This window comes from Saccopteryx leptura, chromosome 5, assembly GCF_036850995.1.
Source record: "Saccopteryx leptura isolate mSacLep1 chromosome 5, mSacLep1_pri_phased_curated, whole genome shotgun sequence".
NCBI classification, from domain to species: domain Eukaryota; kingdom Metazoa; phylum Chordata; class Mammalia; order Chiroptera; family Emballonuridae; genus Saccopteryx; species Saccopteryx leptura.
Genome location: NC_089507.1, coordinates 172,135,370 through 172,149,851, shown reverse-complemented (window position 1 = coordinate 172,149,851; position 14,482 = coordinate 172,135,370). Strand labels below are relative to the sequence as shown.

General features: G+C 53.5%; 1 protein-coding gene across 5 annotated transcripts in view; it reads right to left on the bottom strand.

The window, feature by feature from the left end:
* Window positions 1-682: 682 nt before the first annotated feature.
* The window catches only part of RAB37 (RAB37, member RAS oncogene family), a 71,057-nt gene continuing 57,257 nt past the window's right edge, over window positions 683-14,482 (bottom strand). Inside the window, exons 2-10 of one of the 5 annotated variants that reach the window (XM_066386808.1) lie at window positions 12,595-12,705; window positions 6,467-6,577; window positions 5,224-5,265; window positions 4,679-4,745; window positions 4,530-4,582; window positions 3,327-3,392; window positions 2,703-2,759; window positions 2,549-2,625; window positions 683-2,352 (exon numbers count right to left, since the gene is read on the bottom strand). In XM_066386808.1, the coding sequence (XP_066242905.1) occupies window positions 2,247-2,352; window positions 2,549-2,625; window positions 2,703-2,759; window positions 3,327-3,392; window positions 4,530-4,582; window positions 4,679-4,745; window positions 5,224-5,265; window positions 6,467-6,577; window positions 12,595-12,705 (690 nt within the window). In that variant the 3' untranslated portion in view covers window positions 683-2,246. Of the gene's footprint in view, window positions 2,353-2,548; window positions 2,626-2,702; window positions 2,760-3,326; window positions 3,393-4,529; window positions 4,583-4,678; window positions 4,746-5,223; window positions 5,266-6,466; window positions 6,578-9,529; window positions 9,732-9,856; window positions 9,925-12,594; window positions 12,706-14,482 lie in introns of those variants that run through there. The other 4 variants (XM_066386812.1, XM_066386809.1, XM_066386810.1 and 1 more) reach the window with 4 other exon arrangements.

The following is a 14,482-nucleotide window of genomic DNA, read 5'->3' as shown; positions in this document are numbered from 1 at the left end:
CTGGGCTGTAGGGCCCGAAGGCTCGGTCCCGATCTCCCTACTTGTGGCGGAGATTGAGTAGAGCCAATCCGTGGATAAAGGAACCTAAAGTTTTAACTGCCATTAGCCAAAACTTGGTGTGCAGCTTCAATGTGTGAGGGGGCTGTTTCGGGGCCTGCGAAGTCCCAGCAGTCTTATGAAAAAGACTAAGGTCCACTCAGTTGCTTGAATAACAAAGTCTTCCGTTTGTGGAGTCACCTTTGTGCTGTCCCAGGACCTGCTTATAGGGGTGCGGGCTGTGATCCTACTGGGACAGTGTGAGAACTCAGCAGAAAGACTAAACGGGCCTGACCACTGAAGACAGGCCAGCGTTTGACTAGGGAGTTGGGGTGGGTACAGGCAGAACAGTCAGATGACCAATTTCTGGGTACAGTCTACAGGGAAAGGAGCCCTGGCTTTCTTCAAAAAAGAAAGAAAAAAATGATCAGGATAGTAAGATAAGCCTTCTTTCAGCTCCTTACAGATGAGAAGCTGGTCACAGAGGCTGGTCAATTCTGTTAAGGTTGAGGAGACTAGTTGGGGACATTGAAGGATGAGGATCAAATGATTTTGGCAGTTAATGACAGCTCCTCCAACAAGCACTAACACTCCTTTCAACATCATCCCCTCCTGAGCGCATCTCAAAGAAGCAGTAGACATGATGTACTTTCTAAAATACTGCTGTTTAATTCTGTAAAACACAAATGCTAGAGGCCCAGAGCAGCCTCTGTGACTGTATCCCCTGTGACCTGCCTTGGGCAAGGTCATCCTCCTCCCTGCTCTGCTAGGGAGAGGCCTCCGAGAGCTTCCTTATCGGTGCCCAAGTTGGAGCTGCTGAATCTGCTCAGATAGCAAGATTTCTGCCTTGGAAGCAAATGCAGTAGACTAGAAATGTTCAGTGCATACCTCTTTCTCGCCCCTGTCCCTTGCTCCTGGCCTGGAGAGCTGGAGTAGAGGTGCCTCTAGGTTATGATTTGCATGTCTCCTGTCTCCTTCCAGTTCCTGGGGTCAGGGCTTTGGGAGACCTGTGACCTTGGCCCCAGATAAACTTCCTGTTGCCCCCTCCCCACCCCAATCTTACCCACACAACCTTGTTTTGCACACATTCTGGCTAACTCAGAAATGGATGGCCTCTCATTCCCTAACCTGTCTCAGCAGGAGGGGAGATAAAGCAGTTTGACCTTGGGGGTCTGTTTGAGAAGAAAAGGGCATGGGTGGTCAGGGAAGAGGCAGCACTCGGGTTTAGGGGGATACACATTGGGCGAAGTCTGCTCGGGTTTGTTCCCCACCTGCCCCAGGAGTTAGGGATTTCTCTTTATCTGGCTCTTTACCCAGTGGAAGCACTACAGCTGCTTGAAGAAGTAGCCTGTGGACTGCATACCCACTAAAGGGTTGGGACAGGAGAATCACCTTTCCCTCACTGTGACCTTTGGTTTCTCGTGGCACTGGCAGAGGAAAGGTAAGACCAGGGATTCAGGGAGGTCCAGAGAATAAGAACCAAATATTTCCAGGTGCCCCATTGTACTGTGGGCCAGAGGAGAAGAGATATACCTCCTGAGGTGGGGTAGTAAGGCCAGAGGTAGCCAAATGGACAGATCTGATCTCTGCTACTCCTCTCTCCCCCTCCCAAGGAGCTGGGCCCCAGCCCAATCTCCACATTTCTTATCTTCCCTGATAAGAGATAAGCTTTGGTCTAGCTCCCAGCACAAGGGCCCATCTTATCAGGGAAGATGATTCCTTGGGGAGCTGAAAGAAATGAAGCCTGGGGTCTGCTCAGGCTCTCTCCAGCTGAAGTGAGTGTGGGAACAGGGTCACTGTCTGCCCTCATGCCTAGAAGTGCCTGTTCCCTGGCAGAGAGCTGGAGAAATATTGCCTTCCTCATGGGTAGGAGGGAGGCCCAGCCCCTGAGTCCTAGTATAAATATATATTAGAAGGCCAAGGGCTACCAGGTCCCTACCTTGGTTTTCTGGTGCCCTTTGATGTGTGTGTGTGTGTATGTTAAATTATGTATCAGTAAAATGAATATAAATACTTTACCCTCCCTGGAGATGCAGGGAAGCTACAGGAACTGGGGTATGGGTGGGTGTACAGCCCCCAATTGGGAAGGGGCTGTGCACTGGGTCCCCCAACTCTCTTCCCATTGGCCCAGCCACTCAGAGTCAACCATGTCTCAGGGAGAAGGCTGCATCCTTGTGGGCCTCTGGAGCCTTCTTTCAGCCCCTTGGGGTTCACAAGAAGGAGCAGCAGCTGGGTCGCTTCTTCTGGGACTCCACGTAGTCTCGAATCTGGAAGCTGGGTTTGTCAGCCTGCTGCCTGGCTCTGTGCTTCAGCTCCCTTGAAGAGGAAGAAGCCATGGGCTGAGCAAGGAGCAAGGTGCAGAGCATCCTCCCCTCTCCCACGGCCTGGGGCAAGAGGACCTCAGAATGCAGAATGCAGTTGAGCCCAGGAGCTGGGCCAGTGGCCAGGCTCACTGAATCCCCAGATGGTGTCACCCTGCCCTGAACAGTTCCCTTCCCTGCTCAGCTCTTACTTGGCAATGGCCAGAAAGGCTAACTCCACATTCATGCCCGTCTTGGCACTGGTCTCCATGAAGGGAACTCCGTACTCCTGCCAGGAAGAGAGTGTCCTCAGGGACAGCCTCTGCTTGCCCCCACCCATCACCCTGCCTACAGGCAGTCACTTACCCTGGCCAGCGTCTCTCCGTCCTCCGAACGTATCACCCTTTCACTGCTCACATCTGCCTGTCAAGCCCAGGTGGGTCACTCTGGGGAAGGAAGCCTTGACCCCAGCTGGCCCCTCTCCCGCCCACGCAGTCCCCACTTTTGCCTCAGGAGCAGGCGCTGCCCGCCCTCTGCTGGTGGCTTCTGGGACTGCGGATGGTATGGTTAGCATGAGGCCAGGTTTTCCACCTGGGAAGGTACATGACCCACCTGGAAAGGTGCATGACCCACCTGGGAAGGTGTGGGAAGGCTCAGAATAGTTGGGGCCAGCCCTTTCTGGTCTTAGCTCTGCATCTGTGACCCTAGTCACTAGGATCCAATAAAGGCTGAGCAGCTGAGCAACCTTGGATCTCTGCAGTAACATCTGGAGCTTTCCCTGTAGGGAGCCATTTCCAAAGCTTCACAGGGCAGATGAAATGGGCTGAAGCCAAGTTAGGTCTGACCCCTGAACTGGCGACTGGAAAGAATATTTTGCTGGAAGGATGTGCAGCTAATACTCTCAGACAGTGATGAGGCCGGGTGGAGGTAATGCTGTGACAGTGGGAGAGGAAGTGCGGGGTGGGCTGACCCTGCCAGCAAGCCACTCACCTTGTTGCCTAGCAACATGATCACCACATCCCTCTGGGCATACTCATGAATCTCAGCGAGCCAGGCCTGTGGGAAAGGGTGAGTGGAGCTGCGCTTAAGCCAGTCCTTTCGCCCTTCCTTCTTCTGCCCTGTTTGATTATCCAGGGTTACTCACTGCCCTGCAACCACGAGGCACTGTGCATCTTCTCCTCTGCATCCTTGTTTTGACCTCTCTGGTTTTGAGTGGCCCCAAACCACTCAAACTCAACTCCTTGTAGCTCAACTCCTTGTTCTATAGAGATGGCAGAGGCTTTGTCTCATAAATCAGTTGGTAGTCACCAGCAATGTCCTTTTGAGGATTTTAAGGCCACACAAGGGCTCAGTGATAAAAACAAATACTGTGATTGGTCTGGCCTATGGTGGCGCAGTGGATAGAGCCTTGACCTGGAATGCTGAGGTCGCCAGTTCAAAACCCTAGGCTTGCCCACTAAAGGCACATATGGCAAGCAACAAGCAAGCAATGAACAACTAAACTGAAGCAACTATAAGTTGATATTTCTCACTGTCCCCTCTCTCCTTTTTCTGTAAAATCAATAAATAAAATCTTTTAAAAAATACTGTGATTGACTAGTAATGTCTGCCATGAGCATGGGTTTGGAGGTGGCAGTACGAGTGCCATGGATTTCCATCCTCTTTATAAGCTTTTTTATATCTAAATGTTTGCTTGTTAACCTCTTGAGGTCAGGGAGCACATGAAACCTTTACAGTGGTACGCACAGTCAGTGCTTATATTTGTTGAATTATGTCTTTTCTTTAATAGTTTGATTGTGAGGATAAAGCCCCTCACTCTGTCTGCGTGAGTTACCTTCTTGAAACTTAGGCTGAATGTATGGATATACTTTTCTGCTTGGGCTCTCCCCTTGGTCTCTGTGGGCCATTGTCCAGGGTGGAGCTGGGTACTTTCTGAACTTTTGCCGTGAAATGCACTCATGAATCACTGTCCGTGCTAAGCAGATCACAAAAGCACCTAACAGCCTTCCTGATCTCCATGCCCACTTGCCCATAAAATACCCAGCAGCAGCTTATTACTTCTGAGTCATAGCTCAGGTACATTTCGAAGGCAGCAACAGTCCATTTTCCAATCCCTTCTCACAAAGCAGGAAGCATTCCTGAACTTCACAGGCCCTGTCTTGGCTGCTAGGGGTGGTGGATGGGGGGACCTACCCGGATGTTGTCGAAGGAGGACTTGTTGGTGATATCATACAACAGGAGCAAGGCTGTAGGGGGAGAGAGAGATCACACAGGGGACTAGGGGAGGAAGAGTGGATGTCCCATATGGGCTAGGGAGGAGCTGGAGTGAACGAAGGACTTACCTTGGGCATCTCGGTAATAAGCGTGGGTGACACTGCGGAACCGCTCCTGCCCTGCGGTGTCCCAGATCTAGGAGGTGATGGACGAATGGTCAGAAGGAGGCAGGTGCAGGGACTGTGGTGGGCAGATGAAACCCATGTGTACAAGAGATTGTGTGGGACGGTGGGATCTTTCCTGTTCTCATGGGCTTCTGTACAGCTGACAATGTCCTGCATGGTGATAGTTATCGAGTTCTCAAGCTTATTCAGTGCTGTGGCCTCTTTTCTAGCCCAGAGGTCAGGAGTATCCAGCCTCCTAGGATGGATGAGACCCAGGAAATGGGAGGAGAGGGAGCAAGGCAAAGGCATTTGAACTGCTTTTGCTAGAGAAGAGGATGCCTAGGAACTGCTTTTTCTGCAGACATCAAACCCAAGCCTGTTGTTTTTTCTTGTGGGCGCAACAGGAAATTGCACCGGGCTGAGGGCAGGGCCAGGGCCCCTGTGGTTTGGATGAGGAGCATGGGCAGGCCCCTCCACTCGCCACTCTCCCACACTGCCTCCGGTCTCACCTGAAGCTTCACCCTCACACCGTCCACGGTCACCACTTTGTTCTGAAAGAGAAAAGGGCAGAGGGAGGGGTGGTCGGAGGACAGGGGAGGCTTGGCTCCTGTGCTCTGCTGTCATCCTACTGAAGAGCAAACATCCTGTCCTGGGTGCTCCCCAGAGAAGGTGGGTGAGCCTCAGAGATGTCTCCAGCCAGGTCACCTCATGAGGGCAGTGGGACTCTGTCCCCAGATGCTCCTACCGAGGAGCCCTCTCTCCTGGGAACTCTGCTTTTTTTTTATTATTCATTATAGAGAGGAGAGAGAGAGAGAGAGAGAGAGAGAGAGAGAGAGAAGGGGGGAGGAGCTGGAAGCATCAACTCCCATATGTGCCTTGACCAGGCAAGCCCAGGGTTTTGAACCGGCAACCTCAGCGTTTCCAGGTTGACGCTTTACCCACTGCGCCACCACAGGTCAGGCGGAACTCTGCGTTTATCACAGTATGACGGGAAGGGGAGCCTGAGAACCTGCCTGGTCTCCCCCCGGGGCTCAGCGGGTGGCGCAGGGCTGGAACTGGGGCCCCTGCCCCTTCCCTACTTCTGTCTGCCTGTCCAGGAGCTCCATCCCATCCTGCCACCAAGCTCTTAGAGATGAGATGCCCACCAGCATCGCGGGGACTCCTCTAGCTGCTCACCAGTTCTCCTAAGTGGAGCTTCGTACCCCTCCTACTGTGGGGCACCCAGTCTCTGATGGACCCTCACTCTCCCGGGCCCTCTGGGTGTGCAGTGCTCAGAGTGCTCAGCCCAATGCAGACTTGTCAAGAGGGATCCTCAAGGTGAGAGGAGAGACCCTGGCAAGCTGCTCTCTCTCCACACCTGGCCAGCCCAGTGCTTCCACCTGGCGCAGTGCTGTGCTTCCTGGAACTACTGGAAACTGGTGGACTTCTGAGGCCTTGCCCGAGGGGCCCAGGCCAGAGGGCACTGAGGGCCAGGAAGCTCAGCTCACACCTCAAGATGTGTCTGCCTTGCTGGCGGCAGGACTTTAAGACTCAGTCTCTCAATTTGCATATCCTGTGGGGGGGGGCAAGGAGCCCACCAAGTTCAGACTCCTCAAACCTGGCCACCTCAGTGGGCCCTGGGGAGCAGCCCTTGTGCCCTCCAGGCAGAGAGCCACAGCCATCTGGTGGAGCCAGTGAGGAGAAGGCGGTACCCCTGTGCCTGAGCCATAGCCCCTGGCTCACTGCTGGGAGCAGAGCCTGCAGCCACCTCACCCTGAAGTCTATGCCGACGGTGGCTATGAAGGTCCCGGACAAGAAGACCCCGTCTTTGAATTGGATCAGGAAACAGGTTTTCCCGACGCCTGAGTCTCCCAGAAGCATCACCTAGGAGATGGGGGCAGAGGCAGTTAATGGGGGAATTGGGATGCATTTCTGGGCGTCCAGGGAGAGAGGCCCTGGAAAGAGGGGCAGAGGGCAAGGGGGAGGATGCTGACGTCGCTGGGGTGTGTGCGGGGGCATCTACTTCTGGAGAGCCTGCTGCTGCCTTCACTCTGCCTCTTCCCTTCCACACTGCTGCCTCTCAGCCTCTCCCTCTGACCCTCCTGTCCTCACCCGGTCTTCTGGAAGCTTGAGTCGAGACCTCAGCACCAACAGGCCCCAGATGTGTTTGGTGGCCCTAGAAAACCATCCCCTTTTCTCAGACACACTTGTCCCTGCCACACCATGCCCAGATTCCTCCCACTGTGTGTGCTCCAGCCATGCTTGAGCACATGCGTGGGCAGGGCTATGCTGCCTGGGGGCGTAAAGGTTAGTACAGTACTGGGGACAGGATTCCCACCTAAGGGAGGTGTTAGGATCTGATGGGGGTGGGACACCAACCTTTACGAAGGCATAGTCTAAAATTATTATTGTTTGGGTTCTTTGTTTTTGGTCACAACATTTATTTGGAAGTTCCTGATGACGTTTTATGTTCACAAAAAGGTTATTTGGGGCCTTGGCTGGGTAGGTGAGTTGGTTAGAGCATTGTTCCTAGATGCCAAGGTTGTGAGTTTGATCCTTGGTCAGGGCACATACAAGAATGAATCAATAAATGCATAAATAAGTGGAGCACCTAATAAACAAATTGATGTGTGTCTTCTCTTTCTAAAACTCGATAAAAAACATTAAAAGGTTGCATGGAGCAGGGAACTTTCAAATTTATACTGAGGTGGGGAGACATTGAGTCTGAAGCTATTTCAGCAAAAACCTCCCAAGTGAGACAAGTGGCTGTAAATTGGCATCACTGGGTCACTGCAGGGCAGGGAGTGTGGGCGGTGGTGTGTGTCCCACTCCTTTATTGCTTGGCCAGTCTCTGCTCATTTCCTCTGGGGAACATGGGGGTGAGGAAGAGGAGCCCTCTGTCTAGATATTCCTCAATATTAGAGAACAGAGGTCTAGACCTAATGCTGGAATTTTCCCAGCTGGCTGGTTAGATACTTAATGGGCTGAGCAGGGACTAGGTTTGAATTATTCTTGAGGCTCTGACTTTGACAAAGGCTTTCCTGCTGTGCACATGGGATACTGGGATTAGCTAACTTTGGTGGAAAGGTGAGGGGGCTGAGCAAAAAGTGTATTAAGGCTGGGCTCCTGGCTTGTAAACGGCTTACTGGGGGACTTTAGGAAGACTCCTTAACTCTTCTGTGGTATGGTTTCCACAGTGACTATAAAAAAGGAGGGATACTTTCTTTGAGGTCTTACTATGGTTAATAGTTAATAATGTTGGCAACAAACCACCTGTGACTTCAGCAGAGTGGTCCAGGGATGCACTGGCTGCCTGTAGCCCCCATTCCTTCTGTGCAGCCCCAGGGGCGCCCACCAGGCTCCTCCCAGACTGTCGTGGACTCAGCCTCCTGGGGCCTGCCTGGAGCACACAGGCTGGTGGGGGCCAAGGGCCAACTCTCCACAGACACTACTTGATCCAGGGGACATATAGAGGGGCTGGGGAGCCCTCGGTAGCCTGCATTGCTCCTTGGCTTCTGGGTCTTGGCCCGCATGAAGGAGGGAAGGAGGGTGAGCCCCTGTGTCCTTTACAGATCGCAGCCGCCTAGAGTAAACAATACCAGCCAACTGCCAAGCCCAGCAAGTCCACTACACACAAACAGGTGCCCAGCCTTGCCATCTCCAAGGCAAACAGCCCAGCTGGCTTGTCCAGCAAGGAGGTCAGGCGGTCCCCACCAGCCTGGGGGCTGGCCCTCAGCAGTTTCCCTCCCACTAAGGCCCAGGGGCCCACTTCCTGCGGGGAGCCCACACAGGACGCCTATCTCAACGGCTCTGGGGCTCTGCGCCCAGAGGCGGGTAACTGGCAGAGTGGTTTCCCCTGAGACAGTGGGGGTGGAGGCCCCAGGTTCCTAGCTAGAGTGAGCTCCTGCATGTGAGGAGGAAACTAAGGCACAGCCGGAGGCAGGTCTCTCCCAAGGCCGTGCGGAGGGAGACAGGACAGCAGCCTCACTTCTCCAGCTGCTGGCTTAGAGGAGTGGAAGCTCGAGGTGTCCTCAGCACCTCTTTCAGAGTTCCTGGCACCTGCTCGCTCCCAGGCCAGGCAAGGAGGGCAGACAGACCAGTGTCCACACTCACCTGCTTCTGCACAGGGCCACCCTAGAGGGACGAGCCCAAGAGAGCTCCCTCATACTCTCCCAGATGGGGGACTTGTGACTAACCACTGAGATCTTTCTCAGGTTCCAAAAATTCCGAGGTGGGCCTGCACCCTGGCTAGCAAAACCCTCCTGGAAGAACACGCGAGGCAGTAGTGGGAAGGGAAGAAGTAGGTCTAGGAGGCAGCTGGGAAGCAAAAGTATTTCTGCCTAACGAACTGGATGTCAAGTTTCAGCCTAGAGTTTATAAGCTGGAAAGAGGGCATTAACTGGAAGGTGCCCCGCCCCCAGGGGGCGTCCCCTCTGTGCGTCCAGGCATCCCTATTTCCTAGCACCCCGGGTGCCTGCGTCCAGGAGAGTTAACCCTTATCAAGAAGCATGGGGGTCCCGGGGACTCATATTACTCGGAGTGTGGCAGAAGAAAGTTGGGTTGGGGAGTCACTTCTGTGCTTCCTCTCCCAGCCTTGGTAGCGCCAGCCCAGATCCCTAGAGGTTGGGATGAGCCTCGGGACTGCGTCTCGACCTTCCCTCTCTACTCTGAGACGTCCGGCTGTCTGGGGGAAGGGCTGAGTCCAACGCAGACACAGCCAGAAAGGCTCTTGGTCCCGGGAGCCCCAGGGTCTCAGGGCGAAGGGCACAGGAAGGGGTGGCCCTCAGAACCCGGTGCACAGAACCCGGTCACAGCGCTGACGCAGTGCCCACCCACCTTGCGCGTGAGATCGTAGCTCGGACTGCAGGGTGGGGAGAGCTGAGGGGTCTCGCCATCCTGGGCAGCGGCATCAGGCGTGCCCGTCATTTCCCTGGACTAGAGGTGAGCTGGAGCCGGTGCCTCGCGAGGGACAGCGCAGAAACAGCTCTGCCTTAGCTCCACCCACTCCTCCTATCCTTCACTGCCCTAGCCCGGACCCCGACAGGCTCCTCCCTCTGTCCCGCCACCCTAGCGACACCGGTGGGATCTGGCTGCCCCGCCAGGGTGCACCGGACCGTAGGGTCAGCGCCCGAGGGGCAGGCGGGCCAACTAAGCAACACTGACCCGGCTTCCTGCTCTGAGGGCATGGGCCACATCCATTCCTAGGACTGGTTCCCTAAAGTCGCCAGCCGTCAGGGTTAAGTTCCCACGAGTAGCGGTCCCTGCCTCTCTGCGGAAAGTCTGGCATCTTTGGGACCAGCGCACCGGCGCCGAGTTTCCGTTGTCGCTGCGCAGCATGGCCAGCAGGCGGCGCTCGAACTTAGCAAAGGGCGGTCAACAGGTGGCCATGAGGGTGGGGTAGCATAGAGGCTGGGCCGCCGCTGCCCAGCGCCGGGCTGAGTTTGAAAGAAGGTATACATTCTGAGGAACCCGCCCAGGCAGTTTCACTTTAATTAATGCAGCCCTGCCCGAGGTCATGTAAATAAAATTTTATTTACCCATCGGTCCTCACCGTGCAACAAGTGACCCCTGGTTGGTTGGTACTCGAACTTTGGCCCTTTAATGTAGATCACCTCTCATTTCTCCCTGACCTGTTGGGCTGCCTCCAGAATGTCCCACCACGGGAAAGCCTTCCCTGTGCAACCCTACTAATCCAGGCACTCCTGAAGGCACGGTTGGTCTTCTTAAGGGTGATAGGGATGCCTGGACGCACAGAGGGGACGCCCCCTGGGGGCGCCTTTGGCAATTGGTAGGCCTTACACGTTTGGTATCAGATGAATTCATTAAGTTGTAAATCATTTTGAGCAGAATCTCCAGGGATCCCAGGAACCCTGCAGCTCCTGACGGCAGAGGGTAGGAGTGCATCTGGGCTGCCACTAGCGGAGTCCCGCCTACCAAGTGCACAGCGCAGTACAAGGAGGAGACCGACATTTTCCCCTGCCAGGACTACAAACCTCTTTGTAAATGAGCCAGTGTGTCTAGGCCCTGGTCTGCGATACGGCCTCAATGTGGCTTCTACCTCGGGCTGCTCTTGCAGCATGTAGGGTCCCCTGGGTTTGTGTCCCAGCTGAGGAGCAGGGTATGTGTCCGTTTGTGCTCCCAGGTCATGTACTTGACCCAGGTGTCCCCAGGTTCCGGCCTAGGTTGCACCCTTAGGCCCTCACTCAGTGTAAGCTGCCCATGGGTTGGTCCCGAGCTGAATAAAGCTTCCTGGTACTGACTGGAGCCCAGCAAATGGCGAGGCTCTAAGGTCCAGCCCGAGGAGAGAAGGGGAGCTGACCTGTCCTGTGTCGGGCTGCTTTTGGCTCTCAGTTTAATCACACACTTTCTTCCTTCTCACAGGGGAGTTGCTTCAGTTTTTCTACCAGGCCAGTGGCAAAATTGGGAGCTCCCAACCCTGTGCATCTGTGGAGTGCGGATCAGAATTTGTGTGCCCATAACCACCCACACTCTGCTTTGAGTCTGACAGGTGGGAAGATGGATGTGGAGTGGGCGAGGAGACCTGAGTGTGACTGTGAGGGTACCGTGTACCCTGTGTGCCGAGGGGGCAGGTGTGAGGGTACCGTGTACCCTGTGTGCCGAGGGGGCAGGTGTGAGGGTACCGTGTACCCTGTGTGCCGAGGGGGCAGGTGTGAGGGTACCGTGTACCCTGTGTGCCGAGGGGGCAGACTGGGCGTGGGCCTTGGTGGGGGACGCTGGTACCAGGCATCCTGGTTCACTTCGTGGAAGGCTCCAGGGGCTGTCAGGGCAGCCTCGCCCTCCTGGGACTCAGCTCTGCCCTCCAGAGCCCAGCTGCCCCCAGCAGCGGAAGAGCCCAGCTGTTTCAGGTCGAATCCCAGGCTCCGGACCCTGGCCAGGCTCTCAGTCCAGCTTCACTTTGAAGCCCTGTCCATTGTGGGCCCTTGCTTTCCTCTCTGTGACCCAATTGGCAAGTTCAGGTTTTGGGGTTCCCCTTCTCTCTTTCTATAAGTGAGACTCTACTGTGTTCTAGCCCCAAGTGTGGCTTCCCAGGGCTGTGCCCTGCTTGGTCCCAAAGACTGCTCTCTCAAACATCCAAGCTGCCCAAGGAATGACATTTGCTCTTCCCCAGGATTCTGGAGACCCCAAAGAAGGGTCCTGAAGCTCCTGAAAGTAGTGTAGAGAAGAGCCAAACCTTCTCCAAGGCCTTCCTAGGACCGAGGGTAACTGAACGCTGCTGGCAGTCGAGGGGAAAGTGGAGAAAAAGGCGTGGGGTAGAGGCCTTCTTGGCCCAGCAGGGGTTATGGGTTGAGAATACTTCCCTAATCTGAGCAGCCCTCTCCTCTGTGTCCAGGGAGAGACCAAGTACTAAGAACAGAGCTTTAACTTTTGACCTGCCAGTGCCCTAGGACGGCAATGCTATGATTGGACTGTTTTTAAAATTTTAAACCATGCCTTTGCCTCTCCGGGTTCTTATTGACCTGGAGGTGGACCTGAGCCATCTGTATCAACATATTCCTTTGCTTTCCAGCTTCTAGCTATGTGCAGCCAAAGGGAGCCCCATAAGATATGGGGGAGCAGGAGGAGGGCAATGTAGGGAGAGGGTTACTAGGCATTGCTGTGCTTCTCCACCAATGGTCACAGCTTTTGCCAGCCCGTTCCACACATCCTGGGTCTGTGATGGTGTCCTCCTTTCACCTTTTAGGCTATGGGTGGGATGGAAACCCTATAACTACCCCCCAAAACAGTATATCATCTCTCCTGGGTTTCCCAACAACCTCCCTACACCTCGGGAATAGTCTTTTTATTAAACTTTCTTGAATGAGCCAATGTAAGTATCCACCTGTTTCCGGCTGGGACCCTGACAGAGGCAAACCTGGGCCCCAGGGGCTGGGGGTACTCACTGTGAATCCGATGCCCACGGTGGCCGAGAAGGAGCCGGGGATGAACTTGCCCTGGTCAAACTGAACCAGCAGAGATGTCTTCCCCACGCCACTGTCACCCACCAGAATGGTCTGAAAGGGAGAAAAAGAGAGGTGTGATGGCTGCAGTGTGAGCTGGGCTTCTGTGACAATGATGTGGTTGGGACAGTGGGTTCTTTGTAACACACATACAGGTGTGCACACACACACAAACCCACAGATACACAGAGCCACATTCACATAGATGCACACATATACAAAAAATACACATGCACGCACACACGCAAACTCTAGATTTCTTATTGAAGTCTCTGAAGAAGGTATGAAAGCATAGAGGAAATCTTGTTACATCCCAAGTTAATAAATATCTCAGGTGACTGAGAATGTGCCTCTTAGACCTCCCACCGCCAGGCTATTGGTGACAGAACCCCGTGCTGCGCTCCGCCACCTGTCATCGGTGTGTTAGTGCCGAGGCCACACTTCATACAGGCAATTCCAGCCAAAGGAGGAGTGTGGCAGGGACACTGAGGCAGGCCTTGTACTGGGAGACACAGGACTCCCTTAACTGCTGATTTCAGTTGGAAGTCATCCTTGTGGTTTTACAGAACCTTCCAGTGACTGCATGGTGGTCTTGGTACCCACGTACAACCTTCTGGGCCTCTCTCCTTCACTTGGGGTCAGACCTGCATCATGGTCCGATGGCTCTCCCTGCCTCTCCTGGTTTTTATCTCATCTTTCTTCTAAGAAAATCCCTGCACATTTGTTCCCTTTTGACATCTGCTTCTTGGGAGGCCTGGACTAACACAATGGGAAAGTCTAAAAAAATAGTCTATAGAATTTAAAAAATCAGGATGTTTGGCTATATGCCTTGGGAAGAGTTTGTACTTGGCCCTGGAACAAGGTCCTGGAATGAACAACATTTCAAAGAGAAGCAGAGTTTGGGAAAAGAGGGGAAGGCCACTTTGAACTGGGAGGAAAAAGTGGGGAGAATTAGCATGGACGTCCAGGTGCTGTGTGTGAAGGAAAACCAGAAGCAGCAGAGAAGAAACACGCAAGGGCTGGCACCCAGCAGTCTCTCAGTGAGTGAATGAGTGGGTGAGTGAACGAGTGGCTAAATGCCTTAGTTTTCAAGTAAGTGGACAAGAGCCACTTTTCAAAAGTAAGCGCCCACGGTTGTTGGAAAGGTTGAGGAGATGCCAAATTAAGTGGACTTGCAAAAAACATAAAGGCATAAAGAAATAAAAAATATGAAAATGTGAAGACTGTCAGGACCTCCTTGGGTCAGACCCAGGGCCCAACCCCGTTTGTCTCTGACAGTGTCATCAACCTGGCAGCAGGGCAAACATGAGGCTGTTCATGATATAGACTTTGGACGCTCCCCACCCCCGCTTCTCAGACCAAATTCTCTCCAGCTTATATTTCCTCCTGGGTTAAAGGGCTCCAATTGTTTGTTATGTGCAATGGCTTTAATAATTTACATCTTAAATCCAACCAACTTCTTGGACAGTGTTGTCAACAGAAATATTCCCGGAGAAAATATTCTAGAATATAAAGGATCAGTCTATCCATGTCCACCTTGTTTGTTCATTTACTAAAGGATATAAAAGATTCTCATGCTTTTCTCTTTTATTCTTTTCCTTTGCTGGGTGAAGAGTTCTTGTCATTTTCTTCTATCATATCAAAACAGTCTGTCTTCTTGGGACCTTTCCTGGTTCAGTGGGGACATGGTCCAGAGTGACAAGGTTTAGCATTTCAGATCCAGCTGAATCCTGCCTCATGCCAGGGGCAGGATGATACTCTCAAATCGGCCTTTTTAGAAATGCCAGCCCCGTGGAGATGATCGTTTCAGAAATCAGTTGATGACTCTTAA